The 17,814-nt window shown below is 48.8% G+C and overlaps 1 protein-coding gene and 1 long non-coding RNA gene across 3 annotated transcripts; one reads left to right on the top strand and one right to left on the bottom strand.

Annotated features, from left to right (window-relative positions):
- The first annotated feature begins 824 nt into the window (after window positions 1-824).
- Window positions 825-2,753, top strand: LOC122901739. 2 transcript variants are annotated; one of them, XR_006383667.1, is made up of 4 exons: window positions 825-1,024; window positions 1,292-1,494; window positions 1,772-1,933; window positions 2,397-2,753. It is a non-coding gene; the product is annotated as an uncharacterized LOC122901739 (long non-coding RNA). The 2 variants fall into 2 exon arrangements; XR_006383666.1 differs by having other exon boundaries at window positions 825-1,494.
- On the bottom strand, window positions 1,571-7,769 carry LOC122901738 (ciliogenesis associated TTC17 interacting protein). The gene is made up of 10 exons (XM_044240845.1): window positions 7,726-7,769; window positions 7,471-7,563; window positions 6,395-6,595; window positions 6,020-6,075; window positions 5,263-5,349; window positions 4,905-5,072; window positions 3,506-3,630; window positions 2,383-2,459; window positions 1,997-2,085; window positions 1,571-1,801 (listed from the first exon to the last, which is right to left on the bottom strand). The coding sequence occupies exons 1-10, from the start codon at window positions 7,748-7,750 to the stop codon at window positions 1,571-1,573; spliced, it is 1,152 nt and encodes a 383-aa protein (XP_044096780.1). The 5' UTR covers window positions 7,751-7,769.
- Between the last annotated feature and the right edge of the window lie 10,045 nt (window positions 7,770-17,814).

The raw sequence follows: 17,814 nt of genomic DNA, 5'->3' as shown, positions 1-17,814 counted from the left end.
CTGAACACAAAACTAATATAACATTGTATCGCAACTATACTTCAATAATAAAAAAATGGTAATGTTAAGACAGTAAACAAACTACTTCACAGAGTAAATGTTGAACGAACATGGGCCACTTTTATGCATCAGAAAAAAAGAGTAAAGAGCATATTTGCCAACTGTTAAGAGAAGCTGCCTCTAGGCTGAGAAACTGGGGTGAATTCACTTTCTTCTTTTGGTTTAGCACCCTTTTCTCAGTTTCCTCTAATGAACATGCATTCCTTTTGAGATAAGGGATGAGGACAAAGAAAGTATTTAAAGAAAAATTCTTTAAGGCTCAATTCAAGTGATAGCTCATGAAGCCTTTTTGCCCCGAGACTGGAGTCATGGCTACCCTCATCGCAGGGCAAAGGTTGTGGGGGTCGGGGAAGTGGGGGGGTTCCCTCAGCTGGAAGAGGCAGGCCCATGAGTGGGTAAGTTGGGGGATGCGGCCTGCACATCCCCGTTACCAGCTGTCCCGGAGAAGCTTGCCTGATACTTGCAGATGAGCCGTGGCCAGCCCTGGGCAGAAAAAAGCCATTGGCTGTCGGGGACCGCCTCCGGCCAGGAAAGTCCCCGCCATTACAAGATGGCGCTTGGCTCACTGCCAGCAAAATATGCTGCAAGTAAACACCGAACTTTCTGGTGAAGCCCACCTGAAGGAGGACATAGTCATTGGCTGTTTCAAATTTAATCAGTATAATAACAGGACTCTCATTGGCTCTCCCCATTGTTTGGCCCCTTATTGGTCACCCTGACACATATAAGCTAAGAAAGTTGTCGAAATAAAGAGACGAAGCATTAACACCATGCCAGGCTGGTTGTCGTTCTTGCGGGCCGAGGGCGACAATTGGCCAGACTGGAGCCGATGATTCCCTGCCTATCCTTTTTTCTCAGGGAGCCGGTAACTGGGGACCCTGCATGCAGCTTGGGGGTTCCTGTCAGTGGAAAAGAAGGTGGAGTGTGAGAGCTGGCGGCCCACATGTCTTGGGAGGCTTCAGAGGTGATGAGCGAGGCCCATGGTGGTCCGGATCTCCCACCAGCCCCTGCTCTTTTTCTTGGTTTGGGGGGGGGGAGCGGGAAGAATGGTAATTTGGTTTATGCTTCGGGGCACCAAGATACCCTGCCCCTTTATCCCTACGAACCTAAGGACTAAGAGTGTGGCATCTAACGTTAGCATCCAACGTCCAGGTTTGCCTCCCGCTTCCTCGTACTAATTCTGTGAGTTACTTAACCTTCCCGCGCCTCTCTTTTCTTACCCGTAAAATAGGAGTATTGATTATAGCATCTTGGAAGAAGCGTGAAATTCGCTGGATAAACTCTGCTCACAGTTCCTCTTTTTAGCCAAGACACAAGACTCTGGCCAGGGAAGGTTCCCGCGCCCACAGCGGAACTGCGGGGATGGGGCCAATTTATTGCCCCCCCCCCGCCCCCACCAAAAAAACCCCGCAGCTCGCAAGTCGCGCCTCTGGGGTGAGTCCCTCCGGTTCCCCGCTGCGTCCCCGGCGACCGCCCGACTTCCTGCAGGTCCCCGCCCGCCGCGCCCCGCCTAGTGCAAGGGGTCCCGGGGGTCCAGCGAGCGGAAGGGGCTGGGCCGGTGGGAGGAGCGCAAGGCGGGGGTCGGGGGGTGGCGCTTCGCAAAGGGGCCGAAGAACTCCGCGGCGAAGGTGACCACGTCTTCGGGCTGGCGCAGCAACAGGAAGAGCAGAAAGTCTGAGATGAGCGCCTGGGCCTCGGGGTGCTGTCGCAGATAGCTGCTGTGGCTGAGACGGAGCTCCTCCTGGCGGGGACCGAGCCTGAGCGGGACCCGGGACCCCGCGCCTCGGGAGCACCCCTCCCCCGCCCCCTTCGCCCCAAGGAGGGCCCTCCAGCCGTCCGGGTGTGCCTCTCAAGCAGGCACAGAGAGGCATCGGTACTGGTAGAATTCATGCGCAGGGGGGAATGGGACCCCAGGCTGATTGCAGCCTCTCCTTACCTTCCGGTCCACGAACCTCGAGTAGAGCTCCATATCCTCCTCCCACACCAGGGGCTTCTTCTCAAATACGGGGCGAGGCTCAATCTCATCTGGGTGCGGAGGGAGGAAGGCGGCACTCTCTCACGCCAGAACCTTCCCCAGATACAGGGGGATGCCCAAGAATACTCAAATTGCAGTCCCAGGTGGAGCCCTGGGTTCTGCTCAGATGGCCAGAGTTGCTGGAAGGGGGTCCTTGCAAAGTGATCCTCCCTTAATTGCCTTGGAGTCAGAGGCTGGAGGGCAAAACTTCCCCGTCTCCACTCAGTCCAGCCTCTGCACCCCGGAAGGTCCCTGTTTTCCCCACCTCTCCTTCATGAAGTCTTCAGCCAGCCAGCGGCTTCACTCACCCTTCTCCCTCAAGATAGGCATCTGGGTGATCAGGCAGTACCCCGGGGAACCCACCTGGATTCTCTTGGCCAGGTGCCTGGAATACAACGCAGGTGTGAGAGTGGGAGTCTTCCTACACCAGCCCACCCCTCTGACAGCGATCCTGGGGGCCTCCCTTTGCTGCTGCTTCCCCAACACCACTTATCTCTGAATTCTAGGGTCATGTTCATTCCTAGGTCCCCAGATAACGGCACCGCATTTCAAACTGGGTCTTGTCTGTGCGCTTGGAGATGTGTGCTGGTGTGCACTAAAACACTCACGATGGGCGCCTGGATGGCTCAGTGAATTAAGTCTCTCTGCCTTGGGCTCAGGTCATGATCTGGGATGGAGCCCCCGCATCCGGCTCTCTGCTCAGCAGGGAGCCTGCTTCCCCCTCTCTCTCTGCCTGCCTCTCTGCCTACTTATGACCTCTGTCTGTCAAATAAATAAAATCTTAAATGAAAAAACCTCACGAGCTTCCTGCTTCGTGACCCCCCAAATAGAAACAACATGCTAAGTTATCAAATAAGGAAAGCCAATGATGTTCCGATTATTTGTTTTCCCAATGTAATTATTCTATCAATACCTCTTTGGAAATTTCAAGAAACAAATTCTTCCCCCACCTCCCTCCCCAATTTTCTAACGATTTCGCTCCTGTGCTGGGCTAGTGACAGCCTGACAATGTGCCAGGATGTCCCCCTCTCTCCCCAATGCACATTGATTCTACCCAGTGTCGTTGTTCAGACCTTGGTGCTTTTTGGTATTATACCCAGCGGTGGCAGCTGCTTTAGCTACCATGCCTTAGGCTTTGTGAGGTTAGTATTGACTTTCTCAGCCATTCAGGGCTCCTTGGTGAGGTTTGGACATGACTGCATCAGGGAAAGCGTACCCATTGGGCACGAATCGGACATGGTACAAATCAGGAGAAAATGTGTGAATGATGTGGAAAAGAATGAATGATGTGGATAAAGCAGAGGGGCGCTCCTCCTGGTCGTGTCCCCAGAGACAGTAGTCTTCCTTGGCCTCAGGCCCTGGGCCAGGATCCATCCAGTTCCCAGGCTTGTGCTCCACACTGCCCCCTAACCCCCACTGTCAGTAGCTCACCCATCCGACAGCAGATAGAACTGGCAGGAATTGGGGATGCCTTTCACTGAGTGGACCCTCTGCTCCACGATGAACACCTCTACCTGCTGGCGGCCCACCTGGATCTTCTGGAAGCCCAGGTCTTGCTAGCAGCAGCCAAGATAAGAGGGAGGGAGGTGAGGTGGATGCCCACCAGCATCTCCCCCAAATCTCACCCTGGCCCTTTTCTCCATCTTGCTGCTTCGTTTCTTGCTTATCAGTGACAAACAACCCTTGGCTGTCCAGGCCCTCAGCCACCACGGGATTTGAATCGCACCCCCAAGTTAAGTGGGGGTCCCCTTGTAGAAGGCCAGTTCCATGCTGCACTCGCCCCACGCTCCCCTCCTCATCTTGATGACCAAGTTCTCCTGGTTGGCAGATTCAGTTACAGGATGAGATCATCCAACAGGTGTGAGCCTGAGGAGGTGGGGGCGGGGAGCGTGGGGAGGCTCTTTGAGAACGGGGTCCACAATGCTCTGAGGTGGGGGCTAGATTGAGATCTGTGGCCCCTGCTGCTGCAGGCAGGCCACCCTGTTGTCGTTACAATTTAAAACACTGGGAGCAGCTGCGGACACGGGCCCGAAAGGAGCTAATGCAGGAACTGTGTTTCAGAGAAGTGACATGGGCCTGTTTGTATCAAATACATTGCCGTTTGTCATGTTTGCGATAGAAAAGACTGGAATGTCATTTACAAAGTTGGTCAAATCAGCCCCCCAAATGTGTGCTTAGAAGCATAGCTTTAAAATTGCACATGGCAGGGGCGCCTGGGTGGCTTAGTGGGTTAAAGCCTCTGCCTTCAGCTCGGGTCATGATCCCAGGGTCCTGGGATCCAGCCCCACATCAGGCTCTCTGCTCCGTAGGGAGTCTGCTTCCTCCGCTCTCTCTGCCTACTTGTGACCTCTGTCAAATAAATAAATAAATATCTTTAAAAAAAAATTGCACATGGCAGAAAGTCGTAGGTATGTCAATCATGAAGTTTTAGCCACAAGAAAAGAAAAAGGAAAAAAAAAAAAAGGAACCCTTCAGGTCCGAGACATAATAAAAATGCAGTTGGAAATGGTGCATTTCCTGATGTTAAAAAAATACATCTTTTAATAGCAGCCCTCTGCTATGTTTATTTTTCCTGGACTGACTTCTGGGCAAGAAGCATTGCTTCTCAACTGCTCCCCGCTTTGGTTCCTCTTTTTCATGCCACCTGCCCCCCACGTGATCTTCGAACACATGAAGACTTGCTTTCTCCTGCCCTTGGAAGTCCCACCGGCAGGGCCCCAGCCCACCAGCTCTTCCACACCTGAAGCTGTCTTTTCCCCTTCTTCGGCGACCTCCGTGCCCCTCCTGGCTTTCGCCAAGGCCAAGTCCCCCACCCAGGGAGACCCCTCACGTAAGTGGAGTAGCAGAGTTTGCCCTCTGTGTCCAAGGCCAGGAAACGGGCATTGCTGGGCACCGTCTGCCGCCAGGCCATCACCCTCAGCAACACCAGGTTGGCAGCCTCGGAGATGAAGCCCGTGGTTGAGCTCCCTGGGATAAAAGTCACTTCGGTCTTGACTTCCTGTTCAGGGAAAGTCTGGGTCAGGGACTTCCATCTGGGAAGGGGTGGGGAGGACAGGAAAGCCAGATATTGGGCTCATATAGGGTCCTTGCTGAGTCTCCACGCCCAGCTCCCGTCCTAACAATCTGGCCCCTGCTCTGGGCTTCCAAGAGGATGTGAGGAACGGCCCCTACCTGTCTCTCACCCTTACCTCCCCCTCCTTGACACTTCTGGTCATGGTCAGCTGGTCATCCTGCTTCACCAAAGTCATCTTCCTCTCCATGGGGAGGACGCGGAACTAAGGGCCAGAGCAGGGAGGGGAGAAGCAGGAGCTGGCCTGGGTCCCTAGTGAACAGGAACAGCACCCCCACAGGTCGCCTTGCCCCGTTCTCCTTTAGAAATGAGAAAACTGAGGGAAATTTGGATAGAAATATCTTTGTAGTGAAGTTCAAGACCAGAAGGCATATGATGGTGTAATAGAAAGTTAAGAAGCAAATGCCCTTCAGAACACGGGTTTTAAAAGAGGGGAATGGTTTCTGTGGGAAACTTCTTAGGCACAAGTGCTTTCCAGCGTGTAAAACTGGTCCTGTTCCAGAATTTAATGACGTGGCTGTGGCTGGGTGTGGGAGGCACAGAGCAGGAGAATTTGGAGGTGAGGGGGTAAGGGCCCTTGGAAAAGGCCAGGCTCTGGGAAAGGTTGGCCTGAATGGTCCTCAGGGAGCTACTGGGCTCTCAGCCTGGGGAGCCCCCTGGTGGACTGGACCCAGGGTTCGTGTATTAGAAGGTCGTGAGAAGCAACCTGTTGCCCCAGATGGATTGGTTTCCAAGTGTGATGGGGATTACAGGGTAACTTGGAGAGAGCTGCGCGTGACATCCTGCTGAGTCCCCCCATTCTTCTCTCCTTCCCTCCCAGGGTCTCCATTCTTTCTCCCTGGTTTGGGTTGTAGGCTTGGGGCCCCAGGGGGTACCTTGATGAACTCTTGACTATGTTGCTCCATGACATGCAGTTTCCATGAGAGGTAGCCTGGAGCAGGAGGGGAAGGCTGCCGTCACTATGACCTCATCACAGGTGACAGGCTGGGAGACAGCAGGGCAGGAGGGTGGAGGCCCAGGCTGGAGGATGCAGGGGGACTGTGACTGCAGGGAAACTAAGAGGCGCTCTTGTCCTAAGTCTGCAGCAGTGATTAACGTCCCTGTCACCCCCACCTCCTACACACCCTCCTGGCGGCCTTCTGGTCCCAAGGTGAAATCCAGGGTGGGTCCCGAGTGAAGATCCTAGGAATGGGGGTGGAGGGGGGAGGGAAGAAGGATGGAGGTGAAGCCCCAGGCAGCAGCAAGTCTACCCAGCAGGGAGTTTCCGCAGAGTATCTTGTCCATGAAGCCACGGCTAAAGGCGTGCACGCAGAGGCAGTGTGACATCACTCCAAATTCGTCTTTGTTTTGCCGTCTCTGCACCTCAATGGTCAGCTCTCCCTGAAGCTCCCCCGTGTCCGAGACCATGGCCAGAGTCTCAGAGAACAGCAGCATCTGCAGCTCCTCCTGCTCTGGGGGTGGGGGGGTTCCCATGGGCACAGATAAAGCCCCAGCTCCTGGGTCTCAACTCTCAGACCCCACCCCACCCCCCCGCAGGGCCCCACCGTCTCCACCCACCCCTTCCTCATCTCCTGGGTCCCAGGCAGCTCCTGCCTCCCCTCCGTTAGCCCATACAACAGACAGCAGGTGAAGAGCCTGCCACCACCCCGAGTCCCCATGTCCTTGGGGGTCTTCTCTTGACAATTATCAACAAATAGGGGCACCTGGTGGCTCAGTGGGTTAAGCCTCTGCCTTTGGCTCAGGTCATGATCTCGGGATCCTGGGATGGAGCCCCATGTCCGGCTGTCTGCTCAGCGGGAGTCTCAAGCAGACTCCCTGGCTGGGCAGGGAGCCTTACATGGGGCTCGATCTCAGGACTCTGAGATCATAGCCTGAGCTGAAAGCAAGAGTCAGAGGTTTAACTAACTGAACCACTTAGGTGCTCCAAATAAATAAATCTTTACAAACAATTATTGGGGCACCTGGGTGGCTCAGTCAGTTAAGCAGCTGCCTTCAGCTCAGGTCATGATCCCAGGGTCCTGGGATGGAACCCATGTCAGGCTCCCTGCTCAGTGGGGAGTCTGCTTCCCCCCCTCCCCACTGCTCATGCTCTCTCTCTCTCTCTGTCTAATAAATAAATAAAATCTTAAAAACACACACACACACAAAAAAAAATTAAAACAAAACAAAACAAAATTTCAGTGTTTAAAAAAAAAAATCAATAACCCTTGAACCCTTTCTGAGTCCCAGGGGAATCAAGGCTGAGAGAGACAGTGCCAGGTCTGGGCCTTCTCTCTTCCCTCCTCTCCACATCTGTGCCCCCACCGCCCCCACTGTCCAGGCTTACCGAGGGTGCTGAGGAAGTGGATGGCTTCAGCATTGGCCTTTGGGGCTGGCAGACTCTCTTCAGCTGAGGGCTGGTGGTCCTTGGCTTTGGGGACTAGGGAGGGAGGAGAGGCTGAGATGGCAATCTTGGGGAGAGGGACAGGGATGGCACACGAGTCCCCAAAGCAAAATCCCCAAGGCCACCTCAAGGAGGATGGTGGGGGAGAAGAGGAGAAGATGCCTCTTCAATTTCCAGTGCCAACAGCCCCCTTCCCACCTGTGGATTGAAGTTTAGAGGACATGCTGCCTTCTGCTACCCAGGCTGCGTCCAGCTGTCTCCATGGCAACCGGAAGCCAGCTACCGCCTCTTAAAGGGCCATCAACACATCTCACAAAACACCCAGACCTGGACACAATGGTAGGAACTGTGGGCTTTGTAACTCAGGCCATGCCTGAAGCATTGTCCTGCAGAGGGAACATTTGACATAGCAGAGGGATGACATGGGTCACTAGAATCACCTTAAGGAGTGCCTGGCTGGCTCAGTTGGAGGAGCATGTGACTCTTGATCTCGGGATCATGAGTTCTATCCCCACGTTGGGTGTAGAGATTACTAAAAAATAATAACAGTAAACATTAAAAAAAAAAAAGAATGACCTTGGAAGCTGTGGCCCTGAGTCAGACATGACCTCACATGCGTAGAACCCACTTAGATGCCCCGTGAATAGTGCCCTATGTGAGAATGATGGTGATAACAATGACAGTCACAGCAAACCCTTAAGCTATGCTTACCGTAGACCTGGCACTGTTCTGGAGGGCTGGACACAGGTGATCTCATTCAATATTCAGACCAACCCTCCGAGCAGGTCCTTTTTTCCCCTGCACTTTATGGCTGAGAAACCTGAGGCACTGAGAGGTTAAATGTCCTCCCAAGGTCACAGGGCTGATAGAGTTGATTTGCGCAGCACGGGTTTGAGCTGCCTGGGTTCACTTATAGGCAGATGTTTTTCAGTAAATATGGTACAGTAATGTAAATATGTTTTCTCTTCCTAATGTTTTCTTTTTCCTTCTTCTTAAGGATTTTATTTATTTAGATGAGGGGGTAGTGGCAGGAGGAGAGGGGGAGAGGGAGAATCTCAAGCAGACACAGGGCTCTATCCCACCACTCTGAGATCATGACCTGAGCAGAAATCAAGAGTGCGATGCTTAGTCGACTGAGCCACCCAGGCGCCCCATCCTTATGACTTCTTAATAACATTTTCTCTCACTTACTTTATTGGAAGAACATCATATATAATAACAGAAGGTACAAAATGTGTGTCAATGAACATTTTATGTTATCTGTAAGACTTTGGGTCAATAGTAGGCTATTAATAGTTAAGTTTGGAGAGAGTCAAAGTTATATTTGGCTTTTTTTTTTAAGTTTTTCCTTTTTTTTAAACACAAATTTCAGTTTTATTTTTTTTAAGTTTGTTTATTTATTTAAGTAATATCTACACCCAATGTGGGCCTCTAACTCATGACTCCAAGAACAAGTCACATGCTCCTCCCACTGAACCAGCCAGGTGACCCATGCCCAGATTTTCAACCGTGTCCGAAAGGGCGGGGCAGTGTTGGTGGGCCCAGCCACCATGTTGTTCAAGGGGCAACTGTAATTGGCAGAGCCATGACTCAAGCCAGTCTGGCTCCTAGAGAGAATTTGAAGAAAAATGAAGCAGCAAATAGACAATAGGTTGAATCCAAACACGTGCCACAGAACGGGTAGTGATTGGTGACAAAGACGAAAACTGTGTTATGATAGGACTCAGACCCCAGGCTGTGGCCGATCTGGTCCCCACCTTGTAAGTGTCTGAGTCTGCATCATAGTGGCTACAAAAAGGGGCTCAGCCTAAAAGAATCACACACACAAATCTTCTCCGAAACCTCCATCACCAAAGGAGTTGGCCACCCACCCCCGACCCCCACCATAGTCCTCAGAAAGGTAATCTTCCAATGTCTTCTCATTAGGTAATTACCAACTTCAGGAAGATTTAGAATTATGTGTAAGCAAAGGAAACAGTTAACAAAACCAAAGACAACTGACAGAATGGGAGAAACTATTTGCAAATGACATATCAGATAAAGGGCTAGTATCCAAAATCTATAAAGAGCTTAGCAAACTCAACACCCAAAGAACAAATAATCCAATCAGGAAATGGGCAGAGGACATGAATAGACATTTCTACAAAGAAGACATCCAGATGGTCAACAGACACATGAAAAAGTGCTCCACGTCACTCAGCATCAGGGAAATACAAATCAAAACCACAGTGAGATACCACCTCACACCAGTCAGAATGGCTTAAATTAATAAGTCAGGAAATGACAGATGCTGGTGAGGATGCGGAGAAAGGGGAACCCTCCTACACTGTTGGTGGGAATGCAAGCTGGTGCAACCACTCTGGAAAATAGCATGGAGGTTCCTCAAAAAGTTGAAAATAGAGCTACCTTATGACCCAGTAATTGCACTACTGGGTATTTACCCTAAAGATAAAAATATAGTGATCCGAAGGGACACGTGCACCCAAATGTTTATAGCAGCAATGTCCACAATAGCCAAACTATGGAAAGAACCTAGATGTCCATCAACAGATGAATGGATGAAGAAGATGTAGTATATATCTACAATGGAATACTATGCAGCCATCCAAAGAAATGAAATCTTGCCATTTGCAATGATGTGGATGGAACTAGAGGGTATTATGCTGAGCAAAATAAGTCAATTGGAGAAAGACAACTATCATATGATCTCCCTGATTTGAGGAAGTGGAGATGCAATGTGGGGGGTTTGGGGTGTAGGAAAAGAATAAATGAAACAAGATGGGATCGGGAGGGAGACAAACCATAAGAGACTCTTAATGTCACAAAACAAACTGAGGGTTGCTGGGGGGAGGGGGGTTGGGAGAAGAGGGGTGGGGTTATGGACACTGGGAAGGGTATGTGCTATGGTGAGTGCTGTGAAGTGTATAAACCTGGTGATTCACAGACCTGTACCCCTGGGGCTAATAATACATTATGTACTTATTAAAAAAATTTTTAAAAAGACTGAAAAGAAAGAATTATGAGTAGAATTGCTTGAGACAATTGAACTAACAATGTTAATTTTTGTGTGTGTCATATTGTGCCTATTTGGTATTTCAAGGTCTTTAAAATAATTTGGCATAGAAGGATGCTTAAAAGATAAGTCTTGAGGGGCACTTGGGTGGCTCAGTCAGTTAAGCGTTTGACTTCAGCTCAGGTCATGATCTTAGGGTCCCAGGATCGAGCCCCACATTGGGTTCCCTGCTCAGCGGGGAGCCTGCTTCTCCCTCTCTCTGTCCCTCCCCCTTTGCTTATACTCTTGCACACTCTCTTTCATATGAAAAAATAAAAAATCTTAAAAAAATTTAAAAAGAGGGATGCCTAGGTGGCTCAGTTGGTTAAGCAGCTGCCTTCAGCTCAGATCATGATCCCAGAGTCCTGGGATCGAGTCTCGCATCAGGCTCCTTGCTTGGCAGGGAGCCTGCTTCTCCCTCTGCCTCTGCCTGCCACTCTGTCTGCCTCTGCCTGCCACTATGTCTGCCTGCCACTCTGTCTGCTCGCTCTCGCTCCTCTCTCTCTGACAAATAAATAAATAAAATCTTTTAAAAAAATAAAAAAAGAGAAGTCTTGAGATTCTAATTTATATCAGGCAGTTGAATGACACCTGGCTGGGTCAGTCATAGAGGGTGGGACTCTTGACCTTGGTGGTTGTGGGTTCGAGCATCACATTGAGTATAGAAAGTCCTTAAAGAAACAAAAAAATTTTAAAAAATAAATAAATTGGGGGCACATGGCTGGCTCAGTGGGTTAAGCCTCTGCCTTCAGCTCAGGTCACGATCCCAGGGTTCTGGGATCGAGTCACGCATGGGCTCTCTGCTCAGCGGGGAGCCTGCTTCCTCCTCTCTCACTGCCTGCCTCTCTGCCTACTTGTGATCTCTGTCTGTCAAATAAATAAATAAATATTCTTTAAAAATAAATAAATAAATAAATAAATAAATTGGGCAGCTGAATAATTGATTTAGACTGAACTCTGAAGTTAAATCCTTACTGGATGGGAATGCAAGTTGGTGCAGCCATTTTGGAGAACAGTGTGGAGATTTCTTAAAGAGTTAAAAATAGAGCTTCCCTATGACCCTGCAATTGCACTACTGGGTATTTACCCCAAAGATACAGATGTAGTGAAAAGAAGGACCATCTGTACCCCAATGTTTATAGCAGCAATGGTCACAGTCGCCATTGATGCTATAATGGCATAGCATCAATGTGGAAAGAACCAAGATGCCCTTCAATGGACGAATGGATAAGGAAGATGTGGTCCATATACACTATGGAGTATTATGCCTCCATCAGAAAGGATGAATATCCCACTTTTGTATTGACATGGATGGGACTGGAAGAAATTATGCTGAGTGAAATAAGTCAAGCAGAGAGAGTCAATTATCATATGGTTTCACTTATTTGTGGAGCATAACAAATAACATGGAGGACATAGGGAGATGGAGAGCAGAAGGGAATTGAGGGAAATTGGAAGGGGAGATGAGCCATGAGAGACTATGGACTCTGAAAAACAATCTGAGGGTTTTGAAGGGGCGGGGGGGGGTGGGAAGTTGGGGGATCCAGGTGGTGGGTATTATGGAGGGCACATATGGCATGGAGCACTGGGTGTGGTGCATAAACAATGAATTCTGTTACGCTGACAAGAAATTAATAAAAAAAAAAGTAAAATGGAAAAAAATTCTTACTGGAATTGTAAATAGAACCAAAACATTTTTTAAAAACATCAAAATTTTAAAAATAAAATAAAATGAAAAAACTTTAATTTTGCTGTATGTATGTACGTATTATTATTATGTTTTATTAACCTCACAGGCGCCCAGGGGGTTCCATATGTATGTATTTATAAGTATGCTCCACACCCAACATGGAGTCCAACGCTGGGCCCAAACTCATGACCCTAAGATTAAGACCTGAGCTGATATCAAGAGTTGGACACTGAACCAAGCCACCCAGGTGCCCCCAAATTTACCATATTTATATGTTTATTTTTATTAGATTACAACCAAAGTACTTGGAAGGCTTGTTTCTCTTTTTTTAAGATAACTGGGTTCTTTTTATTTTACTTTATTTTTTCCAGCTTTATGAGATATAATTGACATATAATAATCAGTTCCCTTTGAAAAGGAAGAATATCTGAAATGAATAAATATAACATAAACTGCCGAGAGCAGCTGCAATTTTGAAAAGAGGACCAATTTTTTTAAAAGATTTTATTTATTTATTTGACAGACAGAGATCACAAGTAGGCAGAGAGGCAGGCAGAGAGAGAAGGGGAAGCAGACTCCCTGCTGAGCAGAGAACCCGATGCCCAGGACTCTGGGATCATGACCTGAGCTGAAGGCAGAGGCTTTAACCCACTGAGTCACCCAGGTACCCCAAGAGGACCAATTATTAATCAAAGTCCCCTTAAAAGTTATTATTAACATTATTATTATTATATTATTAACATTAACATACTGGATTTATGATGAAAATAGGACTGATAAGTTGAACTTAAAAGTTTTAAAATGCTTATGTTTTAAAATTTGCAATTTAAGAAACTGAGTATTAGATTTTTAAATTTTATTTTTACTAGTTTTTGTTTTTTTTTTTTGTAAGCTCTACCCACAATGTGGGGCTTGAACTCATGACCTCAAGAGCAAGAGTCTCATGCCCTAAACGACTGAGCCAGACAGGTGCCCCTAATTTTAATTGTTTTTTAAATTTTATTTTGAGTGTTAATTTTTAAAAGCCACAGCGCATTCTGAAGAAGCCTTTCTCTGCACATAAGCAACTGTCAGCGGCATTAAGAAAACTCACAACGACTTTACAAGGTAGTCTATTAGTTCCTCAAAAAGTTGAATGTGGAGTTACTATATGACTCAGCAATTCCACTCCTAGGTCTATACGCAAGAGAACTGAAAACATCTGTTGGCACAAAAACCCATACACAGATGTTCATAGCACCATTATTCATGACAGCCAAAAAGTGGAAAGAACCCAGCTGTCAACTGACTAACGGATAAACAAAATATGGTGTATATACACACAATGCAATATTATTCAACCGTAAGAAGAGTCAAGTATGCACAGGTGCTGGACCACGAGCCTTGAGAACAGCCTGAGCTACAGGAGCTGGTCACGAAAGACCACGTGCTGTCTGATGCCATGTTTGTGATTTGTATAAACCTGTGGGGACAGAAAGCTCATCAGTAGCTGTCTGGTGTGGGTCCGCAGAGGCAGGATGTGACATCCAATGGGTGCTGGCGTTCTTTTGGGGATAAATGAAAATGTTCTAAAGTTAGATTGTGAGGCCCCTGGGTGGCGCAGTAGATTAAGTGACTGACTCTTGGCTCAGATCATGCTCTCTGGATCATGGGATAAAGCCCCATGTGGGGCTCCTGGATCAGCACAGAGTCTGCTTGGGTTTCTCTCTCTTTCCTCTTCTGCCCCTCCTTCCCCACCCCCACATGCGTGCTCTCTTTCTCAAATCAATAAATAAATCTTAAAAGATTTTAAATTAGATTGTGATGATCACAAAACAGTGCATATGCTAAAAATCACTGAATTGTACACTTTAAAAGGATGAATTTTGTGTCACGTCCATGATAGATCAAGAGAGTTGTTAATAAAAGGAGATTTAAATAAGATCTACAAAAGCAAACCCGGTTGCTTTCATATGTAAATGACATAAAGTTGGAAATAATATTTTTGCTTATTAGGACAAAATTGGGAAAAAAAGAAGGCAGTTATGGTGTAGATGCTCTTAAAGGGGTGCCCATGTAGTTCTCTCCCTACTGTGCACCCCCCCCTCCTGGCCTGAAGGCAGATCTGTCCCCCAAGCCCTTTACTGTTTAGAGTTTCCCTCCTCCCCCCTCCCCTCTCCTTGGTCAGGCCCCTGGAGCTGCACAGAGCTCCCGCCAGTCTGTCCACAACTTTCTCAGCCCCCCGCCCCGGCCATTTCTTTCCATTTGTGCTGGCCGTTTCCTGCTAGCAGAGAAAGAAATGTGACAAAGTGGTTCACAGAAGGATCAACATTCAGTTTGTTCGTCGGATTTTAAAGCATCTGAAAGAGATCTGCCGCAGACCCTTGTTACCGCCCCCCTCCCCTAGCGCCTCCTAGTGGAGGTTCCCCAGCGGAGGGATGCTCTGTAGCAGGTTGACCTACTAGCTGTGCGGCAGAGTTGGGCAGGTTGGTCTCTTTGAATCCATGACAGGGACAGCCTGTATCCTCTGAGTCACGGGGATCTGCATCTAAGGAACCACAGTCACTAACGTGAAGAGGGGCTCACTCTGGTGCTCAGCTCTGCAGGTATCAACTCACTAGGTCCTCACAATCAGCTTCCGTGGCAGTGCTGGCCACACCCTCAGTGGATGCAGGAGAGAGGGAGGCACAGAAAGGTTAAGTAACTTGCCCAAGTTCACCCAGTTAATAAATGGAAAGTGTGGGGGCTCCTGGGTGGCTCAGTTGGTTAAGTGTCTGCCTTTGGCTCAGGTCATGATCCTGCGGTCCTGGGATGGAGCCGCTGGGTCTGGCTCCCTTTTTAGTGGGGAGTCTGCTTCTCTCCCTCCTTTTGCTGCCCCCCACCCCCGGCTCATGTTCTCTCTTTAATAAATAAAATCTTTAATAAAATGCAAGTGTGGACCCCAGCCCAGATGGGCTTTCTCCAGAATCCATGTTCTCAGTTTGTCCTATTGTCCTTGAGGGACTGGCCCTATGTTTATTAGTAACAGTGTGTGTTGAGGGGGAGGTGTTCTTCACTGAACAGCACTGTGCATCTTACTTAGTCCTCCCACTTGTTCCAGAATGAGGCTCGGTGACATGAGATGCCTGTCTGGCATCACCAATGGTCAACCAGAGGTAGAACCTGTGTTCCTCTCCAGACCCGTCCCTCTCTGAGTCCTCTCCCTGCCACGCCGTCCCACTTATTATCTGTCTACCCACCTATTATCTATCATTTCACTTTCTGTTGGTTCTGTTCCTCTGAAGAACCCTAAGACAGGTGTTTTTCTCTGCATCTTTGGTGGGGCTTTGCCTCTGGTTAGGAACTCAGTGTCATTGCCTAGGGTTTAAGACCACCTGGGTTAGGTTCCTACCCACTTTCAAAGTCTCCTTGTGTGGTCAGGGCCTTGGAGGACTAAGATCACCCACAGCACACACAGGTAGGCAGAGGGCTACTCCCGATCACACGGTGGCTTCCCGGGTCTCTGTTCCTCCCCGGAGCGCTGATGGCTGCCTGCTTAGTGTTCCCTCCCCTTCTCCTTTCCTGCCCCTAGAGACAGCCAGCCTGCGAGTCAGGAAAAAATGAACTGCTTGCTGGTTATTTTTTAAACTAGGTATTATTCAAATACCTTTGGGGCCACCTGTCTACCTCCATTTCTTCTATATAGGTATTATAGCCCTAGGAATCTGATGTAGCATTTTCCAAAGTGACTTCATGTGCCCTTGCTCATCGGACTCTCCTAATAGCTTCTAATAAGTGGACTTTTGGTGACTGTCAATGATTTTGTTGCCTTATATCACTTCTGGTATCAGACCCCTTCTACTCTGGGTGACATTTTCTACACTCCCAGCGGAGCTTCCAGCTGGGTTTGACACTGCCCTGCCAAGTGTGGTCATGTGACCTAACCTGGCCAGTGAGAGGGGCCCATTCCCTAATTCCTGATTGGCTCAGGATTGGGCACATGACCCAAGCTGAACCAATGAAACTCAGCCCCTGGGACTAGGGGAAGTTAGGCTAAACTTGATGAACCAACTAGTAGCCTGTAATCCTGGAATTTGCAGACTTGGTCTTTTCCACTGCAGGGACAACACCTGACAGACAACGATACCACTGCAAAAGAAAGCTGAGCTCAATGATAAGACTGCCCTTGGAATCCGTGGATCCAGCAATGCCTGCACTCACCAGGACATAATGCCCCACTTCTTTATTTCACCGGCTGATACATTTTCCTCTTGGTTTAAGCTCCTTAGTGTTGAGTATGTCACTGGCACCTGAAAATGTCCTGACACATTCAAGGGTGTTATCTCCGTGGAAGGTGAGGGAACATGTTGGTCAGAGAAGTGAAATTTGCCCAAGGTCACTTGGATGTTGCATTTAAGAGTTGGGAATGGAACCCAAGTCTCTAGGGCCAGTGACACCTGCTGGCTTATAAGCAAAGGGCAGGTAGCCTGGTTGTTGCTGGTCAGCGCCAGCAGCACAGAAGGCCTGGGCCATCATTCACAGCAATGTCCCAGTGGGCGGATCACCTAAGACTCTAGGAAAATGCTTCACCAGCCCTAGAGAACCATCGCCAATGACCCTTGTAGCTGGGCATCCCCAAAGAGACCTAGCCCTGGGACTTGCCCATTCAAGACAGGAGTAACCCGGAGCAAGAGAGCAAGGAGAGCTGCCCTTCTTCTGGAAGGTAAGGACCATGGCCCCTTACTCCATGCTCACCCTAAGCACGGCCCTAATCTGGGGGCCCATGGCAAGGTCCCTTGCTTAGGGTGAGGAGTAGGCTGAATTGTGGGGTGGGAAAACTATGCCTTGGTCTGGCCCCAAGGAAATGTGGAATTAGGCCAGTGTTGCCCAGACTTCAGGCATATCAAAGCGACCTTTAAGAGTTCTGCTATGGGGGAGCCTGAGTGGCTCAGTCAGAAGAGAGGCTGGTTCTCGAGTTTGGCAAAGGTTGTGATCTCAGGGTTGTGGGATCGAGCCCAGAGTTGGACTCTGCACTCAGTGGGGAGTCTGCTTGCAATTCTCTGTCTCCATTTCCCTCTGCACAACCCCCAACCACTCACACCATCTTTCTCTCAAATAAATAAAAAAGGGGGTTCTGCCAGGGCCCAGGGTCTCCTTTACTTCATTCCTATTTCAATAAATATCCTTAATTACTTTCATGTATTGAAAACTGTGATCACTTTGTGGAAACAAAAGAAAAAAGAACACTGCTATCATGTGTCAAAAATATTAACCCAGGGGTGCCCGGATGACTCAGTCAGTTGAATCTCTGACTGTTGGGATTCCAGAGCAGGGCATGATCACAGGGTGGGGGCACCGAGCCCCACATTGGGCTCCATGCTCAGCGGGGAGTCTGCCTGTCCCTCTGCATGCACCCGTGTGCTCCCTCTAAAATAAATAATAAATTATTAAAAAGATATGGTCCTCAAAGGTAAATACAATGAAAACAAAACCAGGGTGTTAAAGTTTAACTCAAGATAGTTGACGAACTAAGGTGCCACCTGGAGTCTGGCTCTGTTAGAGATGCACTGAGGAGAGGTCAGGACCA

Source organism: Neovison vison, chromosome 3 (assembly GCF_020171115.1).
Source record: "Neovison vison isolate M4711 chromosome 3, ASM_NN_V1, whole genome shotgun sequence".
Lineage (NCBI taxonomy): Eukaryota > Metazoa > Chordata > Mammalia > Carnivora > Mustelidae > Neogale > Neogale vison.
Note: the sequence above shows the minus strand (reverse complement) of the source record. Positions and strands in the feature narration are given on the sequence as shown.

Excerpts from the sequence above, each read along its gene's own strand:
- LOC122901738 (XM_044240845.1), bottom strand. The coding sequence starts at position 7,750 with ATGTCCTCTAAACTTCAATCCACAG. Across the intron at positions 6,076-6,394 it reads CTGCGGAAACTCCCTGCTGG|GCTACCTCTCATGGAAACTG; the intron begins GTAGACTTGCTG and ends CTCCTGCTCCAG. Across the intron at positions 3,631-4,904 it reads AACTCTGCTACTCCACTTAC|CAAGACCTGGGCTTCCAGAA; the intron begins GTGAGGGGTCTC and ends GGCTGCTGCTAG.